The 20,050-nt window shown below is 36.4% G+C and overlaps 1 protein-coding gene across 2 annotated transcripts in view; it reads right to left on the reverse strand.

Moving 5' to 3' along the window:
• Positions 1-4,311: 4,311 nt before the first annotated feature.
• LOC307148711 (uncharacterized protein) overlaps positions 4,312-20,050 on the reverse strand; it is a 176,058-nt gene continuing 160,319 nt past the window's right edge. For both annotated transcript variants that reach the window (XM_079854427.1, XM_079854426.1), the window contains 6 exons: positions 19,891-19,935; positions 19,273-19,425; positions 10,961-11,027; positions 9,734-9,877; positions 6,534-6,611; positions 4,312-4,932 (listed from right to left, as the gene is read on the reverse strand). In XM_079854427.1, coding sequence (XP_079710553.1) covers positions 4,820-4,932; positions 6,534-6,611; positions 9,734-9,877; positions 10,961-11,027; positions 19,273-19,425; positions 19,891-19,935 — 600 coding nt within the window. In that variant the 3' untranslated portion in view covers positions 4,312-4,819. The remainder of the gene's footprint in view (positions 4,933-6,533; positions 6,612-9,733; positions 9,878-10,960; positions 11,028-19,272; positions 19,426-19,890; positions 19,936-20,050) is intronic.

A 20,050-nucleotide genomic window follows, 5' to 3' on the forward strand; every position in this document is an offset into this window, starting at 1 on the left:
CATTTTGAGAAAAATTTAAAGGAATAGTTCACTTAAAAATGTCAATTCTGCCATCATTTACTCACCCTCAAGTTGTTTCAAACCTGTATGAATTTCTTTCTTCTGCTGAACACAAAGGAAGATAATTTGAAGAATGTAGGTAACTAAACAGTTGATGGATCCCATTGACTTCAGAAAAAAAGTCAATAGGGTCCATCAACTGTTAGTGTCTGGTTACTGACATTCTTCAAAATATCTTTCTTTGTGTTCAACAGAAGAAAGAAATTCATACAGGTTTGAAACAACTTGAGGGTGAGTAAATGATGACAGAATTGTGAACTATTCCTTTAAGTCTCCAAATTCTTTTTTAATTCCACTGTACATACGCATATCTCATGCACTCAACATTCCAAACGACAACAATATGAGTGGAATGCTGAAAGTCTGAGCATCCTGAAAACACCAAGCAAAGGATAAAACTGCAAACAATATAATAAATCCTTGTATAGCACATTACCCACAGAAAATATTAAAGGTATTGCAATATGACATTAAGTCACACAAGTATGAGAAACAACCAATAAAGTTAAATTATTAACAACAAATATTATACATGACACCACAATACTTTTCTAACTGAACTTAAGAATCAAACGTGTTAGTACATTCATAGTTTAATATATAACAGTCTGCAAAGGCAAGTTATCTTCTGCCTACCATTTGAAATGAACTGAACTTTTTATCCCTCATACAGTATATAGTGTTTAATTAAATTTGACATTGAAAATTTTCAGAAAAAAATATTAAGAGATACGCAAGACACTACTGTTTCACAATGAATGTTAAATTAAGTACATTTATTAAAACAATGTACAATTATATAAATATGCAAACCAAATGCATCAACAAGACCAAGCACAAAAAATCTGACCACAATGAGCATTCATTCTATTGAGAACAGAACCATGTTATATCTTCCAGATATTGAGTTGGTGATGCAGTGCATATCAGGTAGATGTGGTGTTTTGTCTTAAGACTGTCCTTCAAGTAAGTCCACAGTTTTAGCCCTTGAGAAAAAATATTGTATTCATGCTACATGTCATCAATTTCTTTACAGCCCATTTCTGTAAACTAAACATCTGTGGGTTGACTGAAAAACAATGCAAATATGTTTTTTATGATAAATAAAATTGACAAAACAACTGTACTATTAAAGGTAAATATGAATTCTGAGATGCTTACTTGGAAGGATTTCAGACAAGCAGTTCACTGATCTCTAACAAAAAGAGCCTTATGACCTGATCCATCAATATTTGAACTCTCAGCAGAGGTAATCTGGTACATTACATTTATATATAAAAAAGCATCAAATTAAAACAGTAAAACAGCAAAAACCTAATAAGGGTTTGCTTTGTCAAACGTAAAGAAAGATGTAATGGAGGACTAGGAAGAGTAAGATGGAACGGGAAAAAAGCAGCACAAACACAGCAAAAGCAGAACGTCACAAAACTGTCATCCACCCACATGACTCCAGTATACTTTCATCTTCTGAACAGAAGCAGATGTGCAGATGTGTGAAGTCAAAAGATTCAGTGACAGAGCATGTGAGCGGAGTGCTATGTAATAAGACTCCGCTCAGGGCCGCTCGCTCAACCCAGAAATCCCTTACTGACTTGCTGGTTTGAGGATACGTGAAATAGGTCTGAGGTTAATGAGTTCAAATATTGTTTTAATGAAGCTTATACATAAATTAACGCAGAGTAGTTAAGAAAAAATGAGAAGAAATTGAAAGGGAGAGTGGAGAAACTGAGTTAGCAAAGATTCATTTTGTGATATAATAACAGCAAAGTTCTTTTTTCGTTCATTGTTTAGGGGTAAAAAAACAAAATAAATACCTTCGAAACTGTTAGCGAACATCCCTTTTTTCCGCCACGGAATAAAACGATTTTTTTTTCACCTCAACGAGAAATAACGTTAATATCGTGAGATCTCACCCCTAATATTCATCTAAATGGCTTGTATGGAAGCTTGTTTCCGCGACTGAATATAAAATATAAAAGGTTATGCTGACTTTTTTCTCGCGATGGCGAGTTTACATCTCGCAATTCTGACTTCTTTCTCAGAATTACGAGATATAAATTTGCAGTTGCGAGTTATAACGTCAGAATTGCAAGATACAAACTCCAATTGACTTTCTTGCAATTGCGAGTTTAAATCTTGCAATTTTGACTTCTTTTCACAGAATTGTGAGATTTAAACTCTCTATTGTGTTGTAAACTCGCAATTGCGAGAAAACCTCAATTGCGAGTTACAAAATCAAAATTGCAAAATATAAACTCGTAATTGACTTTTTCTTGCTATTGCGAGTTTATATCTTGCAATTCTCTTTTGCAACTTTTTTTCACCCAATTCTGACTTCTTTTCTCAGAATTGTGAGATTTAAACTCTCAATTGTGTCATAAAGTCAGAATTGTGAGATATAAACTCGCAATTACAAAAAAAATTGTGAACCCCCCCCCCCCCCCCCAAAAAAAAAAAACCTCACAATGATCTTTTTATTTTTTTATTCCGTGGCGGAAACAAGCTTCCACACAAATGTGAGCGGTGTTTACATGAATATGTAAATATTGGGTGTGTGACGAGATCTCGCGATATTAACGTGACAATATTTCTCGTCGAGGTGAAAAGCTGTCTCACGAATGCTGGAGTTAAGTTTTGTGCTCGCATTATATTTTCTTTCTGTACATAATAAAACATAATTTTGTGGCAAAAAACATGGAAATAATTCGTCGTTTTTAACCTATTATTTACTATATTTATTTGCTCGGTCAGTGTCACTGTGGGTTTTGGTTCTTTTGCTGTTGTAGTCTGTAAGTACCTTTGAAATAACTGAAAGCATTTGGCGGAGTGATATGGAACTGTAATGCGGTCAAGACCTGCCTGGAACTACTTTAGCAGTGCGTTTCCCTGAAAATAATTGCACACCCACGTTCGTCAACCAATCAGATTCAACAGCCCTGTAGTATAAACCTTATGTAGCTCCGCCCCTTTTCAGCGTTGCTCTCGTCGTGTTCGGACTTCTTCCGGTTAGTATTTCCACAGCATGAAGGTAAGATCTTACGGATTTATGAAAGAACTGCTCGATTTAAAAATCCTCCCGGTCTAATGACATTTGTTATGACATCTGATTCAAACTTTACAATGCTCATGATAACAGTCATTAACTCTACAATAAGTAAATCCACTTCACTAGCTAATTACTTTTCCACAGCAATGTCATAGAAATATACAGAGCTACCGTGAAAACGTTCAAAAACAAAATTCTGCGCGCTTGTCGGTGCAGGATTCGTTCCCATGTCGGGCGTTTGCTTGGGCCGGGAACGCTTGAGCAGAATATTGAGCGTCGCTCACATGCTCTGTTCAATGACTCGACTCGAATGCGCCTTCAGTTATCTTACCTTACTGATTCTGGATCACCATATTAATGATATCTATCAAATAAATAAATAATTCACCCTGGACTACAATCCTTGCAAAATTATACAACTAAATTACACAGAAACACGGTCAAGACACATTGCTGCCCATGAACAAAAAAAAATGTACAAAGTTTGATGTTAAAAGGTTTGCCATATGTTAAACTGTGAACATGAAATTGACAAATATGTCTTATAAAAATATTCAAGTAACATGGAAGGACGCTTTCCATACAAAGCAAAAGAAATGAGAGATAAATAAATTCAAATGCAAAGATAAATATATTTAAAAGCACTCCACATCTTTTCTTTGGAAAATAACAAACCGAGTACAGAACAAAATATACATACAACACCGGTATAAGGGTGTTTAAACGGTCAAAAAAAAAAAAAGGAACAGCGCTTATTTCCCTGTAAACAATTAAAGCATATCAATGTCATGAGCAGTTTTCACCTCACCAGCACTGGCCAACACAGAGAGATCACTAGTGTTATTTCTCTAATCTCTTATCTTTGCTGTGTTTGGTCAAAAATGAAAGAAAGAAAAGAACATAAAAGCCTGATGCCACATTGAAGGTCTGGAATTCAAAATCTAATAAAAAAAAATTAAAAAAAATTTAACAAGAAATTATATGATATGTATTTTTTTAATACATTTATTTGTGATTATTAAATAAAATAATAAATAAATACTACAAAATAATAAACGGATATATAAAAAAAATACTTATTTATATATTAAGTTATTTTATGATTTATTTACTGTTTAATTATTGTATGTAACATCAGTGCATCTGAGGTGATAAACATGACACTAACTCCCTTCACAAAAGCAGGGCTGGAAAATACACTTCTTTAAAAGCACCCCCCCCCCCCCCAAAATTAAATGTTTGAAAGACAGTTAAAACGCCTGTTATTTACATTAACTTAATGCTTGTTATCATATGTTCTATATTAGATTGCATAGCGCCATCACAATTTAATTAAAACTCGACTTTCACATCAGCCTGAAGAAAATAAGCGAATGCACGTAAAAATTCTCATTTCACCTGCATTCACCGCCTCAGATAAACCTGTCCATTGCGATTAGTGTAACGACGGGACTTGAATTCTCACACCATACCGACAAAACATGGGAAATGAGTAAATGCATTGGTCACAAATATAGGAAATGAAACGGAGATAAATGATGAAATGAAATGACATCACCAGTCAATGGCTGCTCTACGGGGGCGAAGTTTGCTCGAGTCTTCTCCTCCAGCAGGGATCCTACATTTGTTTTTAATAGGATTTGAAGCTTATGTAGATGAGCTGGTTCATTGGTTTCCAGGATCTTATCAGGTTTGATGAGGATGCGTCGGATTCTACCCATCCCGTCTGGCGTGAGGATGGAAGCAGTCACTGGGGTTACATCTTCCATGTGGACCTTGGGGCCCTGGGGAACCTGAAGGCCCCTGGAATCCCATTCCTGGTGAACCTGTAGACAAATCAAGAACAGGCAGTTTGCTCGAAACTAGAAAATGCCTGTGAAATCCATCGCTATGTTGCTGGAGTGTTGTTGATTTAGCATAGAGTGGTCACAACAGAATATTTCACAATATAAACACAATAAAAAAAAATTCATGAGCTTGTTACCCTTTAACAGCGGAGGAAAAGAAGAGGGAAATCACAGCACACAATGATAACGGTGTGCCGTGTAATTATAAAAAAGCCACAGTTAGAAGTCTCCTTTGTATTTTTTCACTTGAAGAACAATCAGTGAGCTCTTTGTACCTCGATAAAAGAGCCGTTCATTAAAGAATGCCATAGTCATTAGTTTAGCTTAGAGCCATTATCTGCCCGAGCTTTTAAAAAGTTAAACATTAAAGCACCAATTTAAACAATTGCTGCTATCTGGGTGTTGCAGATGTCAAGAGTGTTAAAAGTGTAAAGTACGGCCATCAGGGAAATGTATTTTCAAGCAACGAGGGCCTTTCTGGACCCCAGCAAAAACACAAAGCAACGTTTCTATTGTTCTACATGACAGAGTTTGATCTAGCTTGTCCATCCTTACAACTCAAAAAACAACTGTTATGTAAGAGATAATGTACCTCTCACTCTTAAAAGTGATAACCAAAAACAAGATCATTTGTTTTTTTTAATTATCTCTACTCATTACGTAGCGTCACGGCTCATGCATTTAAGGAATATTCTGGGTTAAATACATTGCAAGGTCCATTAGCAGTATCTGATGCATGTGGTCAATTACCAAAGAAAATAATTCAATTTATTCCAGGCTCATTTTGTAAAAACAAAGATTAAAGCGTGTTTAAGCTAATGCTCTTATGGAAGCCTATTGGAAAAAAACATTCTGAAATGTCTAGAGCTGAAATACAAAGGACTTGCACTCAAGTTCAAAAGTGTGGGGTCAGTAAGATTGTTTTTATGTTTTTGAAAGGAGTCTCCTTTGCTCATCAAGGCTGCATTTATTGGTTCAAAAATACAGTAAAAACAGTAATATTGTGAAATATTATTCCTATTTTAAATAGCTGCTTTCTATTTAAATATATTTAAAAATGTAATTTATTCCTGTGATGCAAAGCTGAATTTTCAGCATCATTACTCTAGTCTTCAATGTCACATGATCCTTCAGTAATCATTCTAATATGCTGATTTACTGCTCAAGAAACATTTCTTATTACAGGTCATTCATATTTTTGTGAAAATTATGATTAATGTTTTTTTTTGTTCGGGATTTTTGGATGAATAGAAAGCTGAAAAGAACCTCAATTACTTCACTGTAAAAAATTTCTAACCTCCCCAACTCAAAATTTTCTAGTGACTGGTCACATCTAAATTTTTCAATTGGTCCAAGTGAAATTCTGGAAATTAAATTTTATAAAATTTTGAGTTGGGGAGGTTAGAATTTTTTTACAGTGTTGAAATAGAAATCATTATTTTTATAATATTATATATTTTTACTATAATTTTTGATCAACTTAATGTGTTCTTGCTGAACAATATTTTTTATTTCGATATTAAAAAAAAGTAATTTAACGTAAAAGTAAAATTTATTTTATAAATAAAAAAAACCTGTACCTGGTGGGCCAGTTGGGCCTGGAGCTCCTGGAATTCCCAAACCCATTTGACCTCGTTCTCCTTTCTGCCCTCGATACCCTGCAGGGGTAAAACACACACAAACCCAAATGTCAGATGTAGAATACATATATTTAGTCTTTATATATCTAAACAGGGGGGAGTAATGGTCATGTGATGATTTTATTATAATCCTTTTCACTTTATTCCATCTTTACCATCTTTGAAAAAGCATTGACGGATCTTGGTTTAGCTGAGACATAACATCCAAACAATTCTGTTCTAGATTCAGATAATCTCAGACTTTACATTTCCATAGAAGTGCATCCTTAAAAGTTAGTTGGAAACCGCCGGAAACGGTACATAAAACCCTGTCCAAATTTGTTGTATTACACAACTATTCTCATACAGTTTTCTAAGCCCTTCAAGAGTAATGACAAATCCATCTATCAGAAACACGCTTTCAAAGTATTTAAAGAGCACCACAAACGCTGACAGTGCTGGACGGCATGTCACACACAGCGGGCAGGCGAAACGAACAAACAAAAACGCATTAGCTGATGCTGATCTTTTAGTTTTGTTTTCACACACTCAGTAAGAAACCATTCATAAGATCATCTTCTAATAGCATGCAGAAAACTGCCTCCAGTCAAAACACACATGCAGTAATGCGTTTCCTTTAAGGCCGCCAAGCCAGAAAGAGAAACACAGTAGGTGTTAATAAAGAAAATACCCAAGAGATGCCAAATAATGCAGTAATCGTCAGTGTGACCGGTACTAATTTACACAAGCAAACACACTAACTAGCTAACTAACTAACTAAAGTGTGTCGACACCTTCAGATGCATTCATCCAATGCAATGGCATTCCAATGAAGGACATGACTCTACCTGTGGCATCACATCATGGCTTCCTCACAACAACTGCAATACAAACTCCTGCTCGAGGAGGGAGTTCATACTGCACAAATATAAGGCAGGGGGAGCTGCAATACAATACTTGCCCTGCTAAGATCTTACATTTAAAAGCATTGTTCATACTCAGAAAGAAAAAAGTCTAAACCTTGTGGAGATATACAAATGAGAACGAAAACATTATAGAAATGTCTTTACATTTAATTCAACATTAAATGGCATTGTATTTCCATGAAATTTGCTCATATAAACCACCAGTCAGTTAAAAAAAAACATGTTGCATTGAGATTATCAAAAATCCTGGTACATTATTCACATAATAACTGCTCACTCAGCATTAAGTATAATCGGGTATGTTCTTGGCATGCAGGGAAATACAGCGTGAAATATCAATTAGATACATTTTAATGAAACCAAGTTAGAGGTTTTCATCACCCTTTAAATGAAAAAAAATAAAAAAAAATAATGTTACAAAGGGATTAAAAATTGTTATCCCAAAAAAATCTGTTATACAAAAGCATGGCTGATTACACTTGAGCTTTGTAAAACAGTTGCATAAGTAGTTTTAGAGGTTATGATGTTATACGACTCTCAAATCGCATGAACCATATATATGTGGTTCATGTGCATTTTAAGAAACAATATGCATTTTAAGAATATATTTGAAATAAATACAAATAAGTAAAAGTTAAACGGCATCCAAAAAAGGCACAAAAATGACATAAAAAAGCATAAGCATTTCAATTCAACACCAGCATTTGGAGGCGTTCTTGAGCAACACCTACAAAGACGTATTAATGTTGCAGATTCTCTTTAGTTTAACTAGCGAGAAAACTGACCCTGAGTGGAATTAATGTGACTCGGACGTGTAGAGCATCCAAGATCGCGGAGATATTTGTCTTCATAGTGATATATTTTAGCATATCACATGAAAAAAAAAGTGGCCAAATTGAGGATTCGAAAGGAGGACAGACTCCAGCGGAGGATGACGAGGAATAATGAGGAAATATTACCCGCAAACATTGTCAAGCCACACTGAGGTGGACGTCAACATCTGACCAAAAAAAAAAAAAAAAAAAAAAAACGATTTACCAGGGTTAAAATCCCTGTTTTCCTTGTGCCTGCAGAGAAACATTTCTCTCCAACATTCTCCAAAAGCACAATCCACAGTTAAATGTGCCACACAACACAAATACATATTAAAGTGATAGAAATGAGCATTTCAGAGCTTCCTCCGCTCATGTAAATGCATCAACACAATCTATATATAAATAATACAATCTTCACAGATGTGTATACGCACTCAGCACAGCCCAAAGTATGCATTTTCTTTGCATGGACATCAATTATTAGGAGTTCAAATGTACACCATATAGTTTAATATCTTGAAAAGCATCATGTCCTAATGGTTAAGGGTCCATAGGAACTCAGACAGGATTGGGAACTGCAAGTCATTATCAATGAGAAACCCTAGAGGAGAAGGACATTAGTTGCCAGTGTTTGATGAATGTTCAGAATTGCTTATTTTCCTCACTTCCCTTCGTTTTTTTTTTGCGGAGTTTAATCCAACAAAGTGAGATATTGCGTGGCTTTTTTTCCATCCGCTCACTTCTCTTTATCTTTCTTGCTCTCACAAGTCTGTCCAGGGCGATATTACATTCACCTATTCTGGGCCGGTTCTTCATCCGTCTTCATATGTCCCGCAGGGCTCTCGGCACCATAAGCCACTTTGTCATGCAGCTATCTGCCTTCTTTCTTCTCTGACGTAGCCGGAAAGATTCTTGTGAAGCCCTCATGCATAATATTCCAATCATTTTTGGAAGCCATTTTTTTTTTTGCATGGCGTGTAGGAAGGACATTACCGTCTTGCTCATTTTCTAGTCTTCTGAGCTAGATACTGTTGGCTCAAATAATAGACGCTGACTCCTTTTTTTTTTTTATCAAAACTTGAGGTTCAAAGCTTGACTTGGCCAAAACAGCAACATGACCTCGACCCGCTCAGTTCATCGTAACTCAATCAATCATCTGAGGAGCAGCCGACACAGTAAATCCAAATACAATACATACACATAAACACACACTTTTACACCAAGAGAGAGATAGAGAGAGAAAAAACCTGGAATCCTTGAGAAGCAAGCAAAAAAACTTAGCTTAATACTGGGGAAACGGATGAGTCATATAAATAAATCATGGTCTTGCGCATCTGTGTTTTTGTGTGAGCCAAGATCATCGTAGGAGCAGCGTAAAGAGGTCCATAATATGTTTAGTCTTTTGGGTTTTGGCTCCTACCTTGGGAGCCTGGAGGTCCTGGCTCTCCGGGGGGTCCTGGGGAGCCATCATTACCCGGTGGCCCCGGAGGGCCTTGTCGAGCCTGTGCGGCTAATATAGCTGCTGGTGTCTTCTGCAGCGAAGAGTAACTGTCTGAAAACCTCTCTGAAAAAAAAAAAAAAAAGCAGAATTAAGATTCCATATTATATTATATAAAATTATATTATATTATACATCATATATCTTAAAGTCATGGTTTTTGTCAGCTAACAAAATGTCAAATTGTCTCTCAAATCAAATCAAATAAAAAAAAAAATTGCAATAAAAAATAATACAAATATAAAAAAATAAAATAAATGGAATAAACAATATGGAATAAAAAATTATAATAGATTTACTGCTCATTTGCAGTACTCTTAATGTCTTTTATGCTGCTCACCAAGTCTGCATTTATTTGATCAAAAATACAGTAAAAACCATGGAAGGCATTCTTCTGCCAAAATTAAATAAATCAATTAAATGATAAAAATGAAAACTAAAACCAGATTAACCATTTCATTACAGAAAACTGTATGCAAAATATGTGACAAAATTGAGAATGAAATTAAAAGATTTCAGAAAATGTCTTCCATAAAAAACAGTGATATTGTGAAATATAATTATTATTAAAAACAACCATTTTCTATTTGAATATATTTTAAAATGCAATTTATTCCTGCGATGGCAAAGCTGAATTTTCAGCATCATTACTTCAGTCTTCAGAAATAATTCTAATATGCAGATTTGCTGCTCAAGAAACATTAGTTTAAGTCTAAGGTCGAAGTTCTGTAGTAGCTGACATTAAAACACAAGCTGGTAATGCATTAAAAGTCACTCCACTTTATCTTAACTGTTCTCGTTTTTGAAGCCCATCTGGTAAAAAGCTAATTTGCAGTACTGTTAATGTCTTTTATGCTCACCAAGTCTGCATTTATTTGATCAAAAATACAGTAAAAACAGTGATATTGTTACTATTATAAACAACCATTTTCTATTTGAATATATTTTCAAATGCAATTTATTCCTGTGATGGCAAAGCTGAATTTTCTCGTTTTTGAAGCCCATCTGGTAAAAAGCTCATTTGCAGTACTGTTAATGTTGACAAGTGCCTTTTAAATGTCTTAACAAAGTTTTGTCACAAACATACATGAAAAGAACCGAAACCCTCATCTACTGGTGAAAACACCTCAGTGGTGGCAGATGATGTACCTTCAAATACACGCAATACTTCATTTCGGATGAATGTTTTAATTTCCTCCAAGGCAGCTCTATCTCCCTGAAAACAGAAATGAAAGTGGAAAAAAGAAGACACAGAGGGAAAACAAACATCAGCACAACATGATTTGCAGATTAAAAAGTGCACCTTCAAAATGGCAGTGATTCATGTTTTATTCATGCTGAGAAATATTCTCAGAGGCGAAGGGATGGATGACACATAATGGCGTAATCACCATCTCTCCTCAAAGCATCCCGCCATTCATGATCACTGCTCTACACGGGAGAAGGCCTGAATTTTGAAGAAAATCTCGTAGGAAAAAAAACCTCTTCCATCTAATCAAAAACATACCTTTCCCAGTTCAAGGCCATTCAGTCAAACGCTCAGAGGTCCCTGCGACACTCAGTGCCTCGGGCTGCGCGAGCACAACCTGAACGCTAATGCACTTTCAGGCGGTTGAAAATCTCAGCGATCAGTCTAAAAACCCTTTACCCTTTAACATGACTTGTGTCAGGGCTTCAACATTTGATTCATGTCACAGCAGCAACACATACTACAAGTTTAATACATAAAGATAAACAAAAACATTTACACCAACCAAACACATGTTGGACACAACCAGCCTGATCTCACGGCAATTCGTACTAATTCTACGAGGTGGCTAATTCGTACGAATTCATACGACCTCACTCGTACGAATTCGTACGATTTTTGCTAAATCGTACATATTTTACGAATTGCCCAATTCGTATGAATTCATACAAATGACCTACCCCTGACCCCGCCCCTAAACCTACCCATCACGTGGGTTTAGACAAATCGTACAAATTCGTACGAGTGAGGTCGTACGAATTCGCCACTTTTTTATCACTCGTACGAATTCGTACGAATTGGTCGTGAGATAGCGTTGACACAACAGCACAGTACACAACAAATCATGATCAACTTTGATTAAGCAGTTTCTATGGGCCTTATCATTCACGCGCAATGCGGCGCCAGGCGCGACGCAAGTGTTTTTTGCTAGTTTCAGCCCGACGCAGTTTTCATTTTCACGTCCTGCGCCATGTTGTTTGAAAAACAAATGCATTTGCGCCCATCTGAAAACGAGCTAGTCTGAAATGTGTGTTAAGGCGTATTGTTGGCGCGTTGCTATTTTGAGGCAACTGAAATAGACTGCGCCTTTAAACAACTGAAACCTGGTCTGAAGTCAATGGCACAGTATTTTTTTTAATTTATTTAAAGAGCGCATTAGTAATATGTGCCTATAGCCGGGTCCACAACACGCGTACACTGCTTATTACACACACAGGGATGCGCAGCAGCACACAAACATGCCAAATATTAAAAATAAAAGGATTACATTGTAAAAGATTATTACTGTGTAGCTACATAAAGATATGGTGGAATCCGGCTTGTCCTGTAGATGGTCTGCTCGCTCGCTTTAACCTCGTGCACGAGTAGATCCGTTTCCTCTGAAGCGTTCAATTTTTCCGCTTGCAAATTCCGCCATGGCGCGAGCGCAACTGGCTTTTAAAGGGAATGGGAAAAGAAACTCTGATTGGTTTATTGCACGTTACGCCCATAACACACCCATTACTCATTAAGAGAATAGGGACAACCCTTTTAGACCATGCGCCGGGTGCGCCGACCATTTTTCCCATCGTCAAACTAAGTGCACTTGCGCCGTGCACTTTAGACCATGCACTTAGATCATTAAAATAGGGCCCACAATCTCTCTTTTGAGTGACATGGATAAAAGTCTATTGCTAAATGAGCCAGTTTCATGGAGGGGGTGAGATTTAGGATTCATGATGGAAGACAACTTTCTCACCATCCTTTCTTTCCCAATTACATCTGCAGAGGGCAGAGAGCACCTCAGTACTGAGCAAGCCTTCCTAATCATTTTGAGGAGTCTTATTTTATCCCTCTCAGAAATCCCACTACCCCAACATACCACAGCATAGAAAAGAACAGATGCTTCCACAGTATCATAAAAAGTCCTGGCACACACAAAAGCTAGGAATTTTTTCTTTTTTCCCCCCATACATTATAACATAAGCGTCATGCATCGTTTTGAATTCCACAAGAAAGTATTTGCAGACAGTGTCAAGGAAGGGCAATTTTACAAGGTTGGTAGCAATAAAGCACTAAACATGCAAAAAAATAAATAAAAAATGATTAGATCATTGATTTCATGCATTTGAACTTGGGAAAAAAAGTATTAATGATTGCTTTGAGAGGGTTCTGGTGAATTTTCTTTTTGCAAACATAATCAAAGGTGCTATTCACGGAAAAAAAAAGAACACTTTATATCCGCACTGCTCGTCTTGGCACGCTCAAAGGATTTCAAGAGGAAGTTGTGATGTTTGATTCATGAAGGAAAAGAAAAATCTTTTCAGTAATTCAGTTTATTCAGATCACAAATCAATTCATGACTCAAACTTTATTGTGTTCCTCACAGACGTTTGGGGTTGGTAAGATTTTTCTATGTTTTTGAAATAAGTCTCTTATGCTCACTAAGCCTGCATTTATTTGATCATAACTACAGCAAAAAGAGCAATGTTGTAAATTAACTATTTTCTATCTTAATACACTAAAATGTAATTCATTCCTGTGATGGCAAAGCTAAATTTTCAGCATCATTACTCCAGTCTTCAGTGTCACATGATCCTTCAGAAATCATTCTAATATCTAATTGTTATAAGTTTCTAAATTAATTTGCTGCTCAAGAAATGTTCATATGATTATCAATGTTGAAACATTTGATTCACATTCGATTCAATTCTATTAATATCACATTTTATTAAACAGCTGTATTTTATTAACTAACATTAACAAAGACTAATAAATACTGTAACAAATGTATTGCTCACTGTTAGGTCACGTTAGTTAATATATTAACTAATGTTAAAAATTAGACCTTATTGTAAAGTGTTACCGAAATTTCAAAAGCACAGCATTTATTTGAAATATAAATCTTTTGTAACATTATAAATGTCTTTAGTCGCTTTTTGATAAGGGTTTTTTTTTCCTGAATAAAAGTATTAATCTCTTTAAAAATATATATCTTACTGACCATAAACTTTTTAATAATAGCGTACAAGTTCAGCACTCTTTCTTTTGCCAGTTTTATTGCTTTTGTGTCTTTTTTTAAGCTTCACAGCTCTTGTTCTCATTCATTTTCATTATATAAAAAAGCAAGATTTGGAACAACATGAGGATTGGATAAATAATAACAGAACTTTTCCTTTAAAACCCACACAACCTCGCCATAACAACAGCTCTCCTTCAAAGAACATTAATGTTTGTTGCTCTGTGTGTGTGTGGTTTACAGAGATAGAGTTGAGAAGAGCTCCTGATGCTACTATATCCTTCCACCCCCGCCACACACACACTATACACTCCTAAAGATTCCCTCCCGTGAGTTTGTTTGATTGGGTCTGAGCGTTGGATATAGGCATCGCAGCGGGCGGCTATTTGCTGCATCCTGCGCTTTTCAGAGGCTAATGGGTTTGTGAACATGTGTGGGTAATTATTGTTATGCAGAGCTACTAATTATTTATTCTGGAGTGTTCACGCGTGTGTTATGCACAACAAAGCAATCAATGACGGTTGCCCTCTGAACAGCGTGGGGTGACCCCGCGGTTATGGATTCGGGATGGGGGCCAAGAGGCTGGTGCAGATTGGGAGAAAAGCCAGCAACCGGATCTTTACTGAGGTCAAAGATGTGCTCCACCTCTAGAAGAGTGTGCAGTCACTGACAGGGTTTATTGCTGGAGGTTATGGAGTAGCAGCACAGTTGATTGTAGTGGGTGTTCGTGCTGCTGAAGGCCCTAAAGTTTATTTGACCACAGCTTCTGAAAATCTGTTTTCAAATGGGATGTACTTGTCTTGAGTCAAATTGTATTTTCATGGAGTAGCACTGATGTGACTTCAAATTGCTTCAATGTCAACTCGCATCACAAACCAATGATTAGCTGTTGCTTTATTGCTGTAAATCTCTGCTGATGTGAATTCTTTAACCTTGCAAAAGCCTGACACACGAATATATGAAATAATAGGAACAAATTTTAATTATTATTTATTTTTAACCACGCTATTGAAACCTTCAACAAAATATGTTCTAAAAATAATTTAAATTAATACACACACACACACATATATATATATATATATATATATATATATTTGTATTAATTTTAATTATTACATAAATATATATATATATATATATTTATATATATATATATATATATATATATATACACAAATATATATATATATATATATTTGTATTAATTTATATATATATATATATATATATATATATATATATATATATATATATATATATATATATATATATATACTAGGGGTGGAACGGTACACAGAAGTCACGGTTCGGTTCATACACGGTTCGGTATGAGTTCGGTACAATGGAGGGAAAAGCAAAACAAAAATGCAGAAGGCTTGTGCATGTCTCAGGCTGTACCACCAAAGGAAAATAAATTACTTAAGCCTTGTATTTTTTTAAATAGGTTTTATTAATAAAGTAAAGTAAAGGCATAGAACCAGTTTATTTGTAGTGCACTGACAATAGTTTTACATAATTAGTTTATTAATTAAATTAATAAAAAGACCTTGAGATATGTTTGGTAATTGAAGCGTGCCGCATAAGGCCTGAAAAGTGAAGCCAAAACGTCTCGATCGCCCCCCCGGTGACTGGTCCTAGTAAAGGTCATAAGGTCCTCTTGTCGTACTGCAATCAACAGACATCAAAATTGGAGCAGAACGGAGGAACGGAGCAGACACAGGCCACTTAAAAAAGTGCAGGGAGAGTGCATTCTGCGAGAGTGAGGGCGGGGCGTTGATTTCGCGGCTTTACTTCCTGCTCACTACTGCGCAGGTCTGGTCCCGAGATCGCTACTGTGCAGACTCAAGTCCCAAGATGTCAGCCCATATCGGGACACTGGCGGCTTCAGTTCCAAGGGGGTATCCCTCAGCCGGAAACTGAAGCTTCCCCGGGCGCCGCCATTGATTAGCAGACCATCACCTGCTGTTAGCATGCCATTGACTCCCATTCATTTTGGCGTCACTTTGACAGTGAATAACTTCACATCTGAGGCGTTTAAAGACTCTATTTGTCCATTATTTATTTCTAAAGAAACACGAAAATGTATAAAAGGCTCCATTACCTTGTATCTTACGTTATGGCCCCGTAGAAGCAGTTTTTGTAAAAATAGGTTAACGATTGCATCATAACCACGCGACTCTCTGTCGCACAGTAGAGAAATTACCGTAGAGACAGGAGGAGAAGCTTGCGGGCAATCGGGGGGACGTGGAGGCAAAATTACAAAATAATTCATCAGAATAATTAGCAAAAGTTGCTCCTGCTCCTAGCTCATGGACACTTCCTACTCACGCTCTCCGTCTCTGCAAGTTTCGGGAGGGAATGATTCAGATTTCTCTTGGCACAGCTACTAGAAGACAGACAGGTTGCTCACGTCACATCTACGTCATCAATCTCAGTTTGAGTCTGTGCAGTACGCTCAGCCATCAGGAAGTGAGTGTTTCTAATTGACTTCACTTTTCTCCGTTGAATCCAATGGGGTCGTTGTGTCCATTTCTTTTACTGTCTATGTTCAGTTCTCACCAATGGAAGAGAGCGAAGGGGCGTCGTCCATCATTTTTTAGTCTATGGTAAATATGTGTCAATTTGGTGGCTATAAAAATCTTACACAAGAGGGCAGCAGAGTTCATCACATGTAAGTTAATGTCACATTTTATTAAAACACATTCAGTTTTTTTTTAGCTTAATTTACCTTAACTGAATAGCTTCGCAGTCATTGGAATGGTTATATGACTTTTTTCAGGTTGAATGGTGGCCGTCTCGCTTCCCCCTAGCGCCTCTGAGCAGAAAAACCACCTTTGCAACGACGGGCCGTGTCAGGAAGTATTGGATGATATCAGGTCTTGAGATGTAACAAATTGCTTTACGGCACTGCACACATTCATTTATATATTAGCCTTCTGTGTATCATACATGCCTCAGTGGACATGGCTCTGTGCGTTCGCCGGCTTCTTTGAAAACAAATGCACATGACCAGCGGGAGAAGATGGGAGGGGGGAGAGTCGCCAATGAGTTTTTACGACAGTGTTAATGTTATGTTACTTTTTACATCCTTGTTTTATTCAATTGTTTTCTAAGTGTTTAACAGCTTAATGTTCACTTAAGGTAGCCTATGTCTTAAGAAATTGACTTAAAAAAAAAACCTACACTAAAAAAAAGTTACTGGAGTAATGATTGTCACAACTATTTTACATTATCACTCTCTATGTTTTATTGAATTTATTTTTACAGGTCTACCATTATTATTCTTATGTTTTAAATGACTACATTGAGAAAACGACTAAACAAAAAAAAGGTTGTATGTTATTTTTCTCAATACTACACGAGGTAATAAAACATTGTTAAGTTGGCGAATGGATCGGATTCTGTGTAAAAATAAAAATAACGAACGTGAGAGCGCAAACATGTGAACGGCCCCTAAAGCAGCTCAGATGAAGTCGGTTATAGCGATATGCAATATCACTGCAGCACCAAAGGACCATATACAAATATTAATATTTATCCAATACAACTATTATGGCATTATATGTGTGAAATAGGAATACATTGTAATAATGTTAATCTCATGGGCACAGTATGCAATACCTGCCCTTCCTCTCTCATCTCCATCACATTCTCTCTTTCTTCTTCTCGCTGTCTCCCAAAGCTGAGCTTTGATTGATACAGTCTTTGCAAACTGATTGTTTCTGTTACTCGTTTAATAGTTTTATCCTCAACAGTTGTTTGGTTTAGCTACTTACATCTCGAAGGCCAGACTCGCACTTTAAGACCGTTAACTGAAAGCGTGCCATGAAGCGTCGCGCTGGAATTCGCGCTCGGCTCGCACCTTCTGTGAATATAAAGCCCTAAAGCCTACTTTGATTTTATTTATTTTTTCACCTTGTCTGGGAAAACAAGCGAACGTTGCTACGGCGTCGCTCTCTATTTGGGCGCACTTTTCGCGCATCTACATTTAAAATAACGAACGTGAGAGCGCAAACATGCGAACGGCCCCTAAAACAGCTCAGACGAAGTCGGTTATCGTGGCGATATGCAATATCATAGCAGCATCAAAGTAGAGTTAACATTAGGCAATTATTTTACAACCTTGATTATATGCACGGAAAAATTACGGAGGTCCTGACCTCGAGAACCTCAATGGTGGGTGCGGCCCTGCCTACATCCGCATATAAAAGTCCTGCGATAGACAGTAATTCTATATATATACTTTTTAAAAATAATTTAAATTTTAATGTAAAAATGTAAATGATTATTAAAAATATATATATACTTCAAATACCGGCTCTATCATATATGATACACACATTTTCATCATGATTTTTTATAATGTATGAAACTGTTAATATTAAGAAAGCATAACTTGCCAGTAAATATTCATTTTAAAATACCTATGTAAATAATAACAAAATCAACAAATATTTCCCAGAGGAAACAATGGACATTTTGGAAATTATATTAAAATATACTATATATGCAGTTAAAATGTTACATTTGCTGGCAAATATATAATACATTACAGAGGTTCCCAATTTTGAATGGTTGTGTCCGAAATCTCCCCCATACCCCTTCATTTACTATTCCCTACATTACTCCACTAATATAGTTCACTTATAGAGGGAGTGAATGAAAGCGAGTGAGTGAATTCGGACACTGAGTGCGCTGGAAGGGCACTCTGTACGTCCACTATGGTTTCAGACACCACTTCAAATGGCTTTCCCTCAAATAGTGCCTTATTTAAGGGTATATGGTTCCATTCAACCATAAGCGCGCTGCGAAGTGTACTTAAAAGGGTATTTAACCATCTTCAGATTCCAATCCAAAGCAGGTGTGTCTTTATGCAGCTGCTCACAGGTGTAAAGTGTGTGAGATACGAGATTTACAAGTCAACTATCATAATTATGGGTAAAATAAGATAAAAAAAACATATTTAATATAACCAAATTTATAACCAGTTTATTTCCCCACCAAAAAAAAAAAAAAGAAAATCTTACTGACCGCGAACCTTTGAATAGTAGTGTAAATATCTCAGCATTAGCAGAGTCCTAAAGAAAGCCAACCTCAAAGCTTTCCATAAGTGTAGTGAAGTCTTTCAAAATGGAAAGTGTTTTAAAACTTTGATTTCACAAATACTATATTCTGTCTCTATGGCTTGTAACAGTGGGATATTGTGCATACCAACAGATTGACGGTCCCCGGTGTTGTTGAAGATCCAGGTGAGCCTGGTTCTCCTTTCTCACCAGGCGGCCCCTGAGGACCAATGGGCCCTCTGTCTCCAGGTTTCCCTCTTTCTCCCTGGACTCCTCTCTCTCCTGAAATCCCCTGATCTCCCTGCAAAACCACAGCCAGAATATAAATAACATCACAACACAAAGAACACAAGCTGGCTATTGGGAGCTTCCTTCACCTTAACTGATAATAGACTTTGGCTGTATTACATTCAATGCATGATGAAAAGAAGGGGATCTACATGCAGCTTAGAGATTTTTAGTCATTAATAGAGGTATACATTTTAAATGTGTTTACTTTGATAAGTGGTATGTTTTCTTTTTTGTGATATTTTATTTTTTATGGTTTTCTTGTCACATTGGCTATGGATTCCTAGTTACACTACAGTGATTTTGACTTGGGTAACAAAAAGTTTTAAAAAACATAATTAATATATATTCAGAAGTTGAAAACATCATTGAACAGGTGTATTCTGACACATAAAAATGGATTCTGGCACACAAATGATCACACTGATAAACTTTTATATTGTATGTGATCCATCAAAACATAATATGAAAATCGTACCCGTTCTCCTTTAGTGCCTCTGTCTCCAGGTCTGCCTGTGGCTCCCTGTGAAAATGTAAAGTGAGAAAAAGTTTGGGGGAAAAGGTGTCACAGGACATAAAAATAATCTGATGGTTAATTTTACATACAGTACATACATACACACCAACACACACACACA

This window comes from Squalius cephalus (assembly GCF_949319135.1).
Source record: "Squalius cephalus genome assembly, chromosome: 21".
NCBI classification, from domain to species: domain Eukaryota; kingdom Metazoa; phylum Chordata; class Actinopteri; order Cypriniformes; family Leuciscidae; genus Squalius; species Squalius cephalus.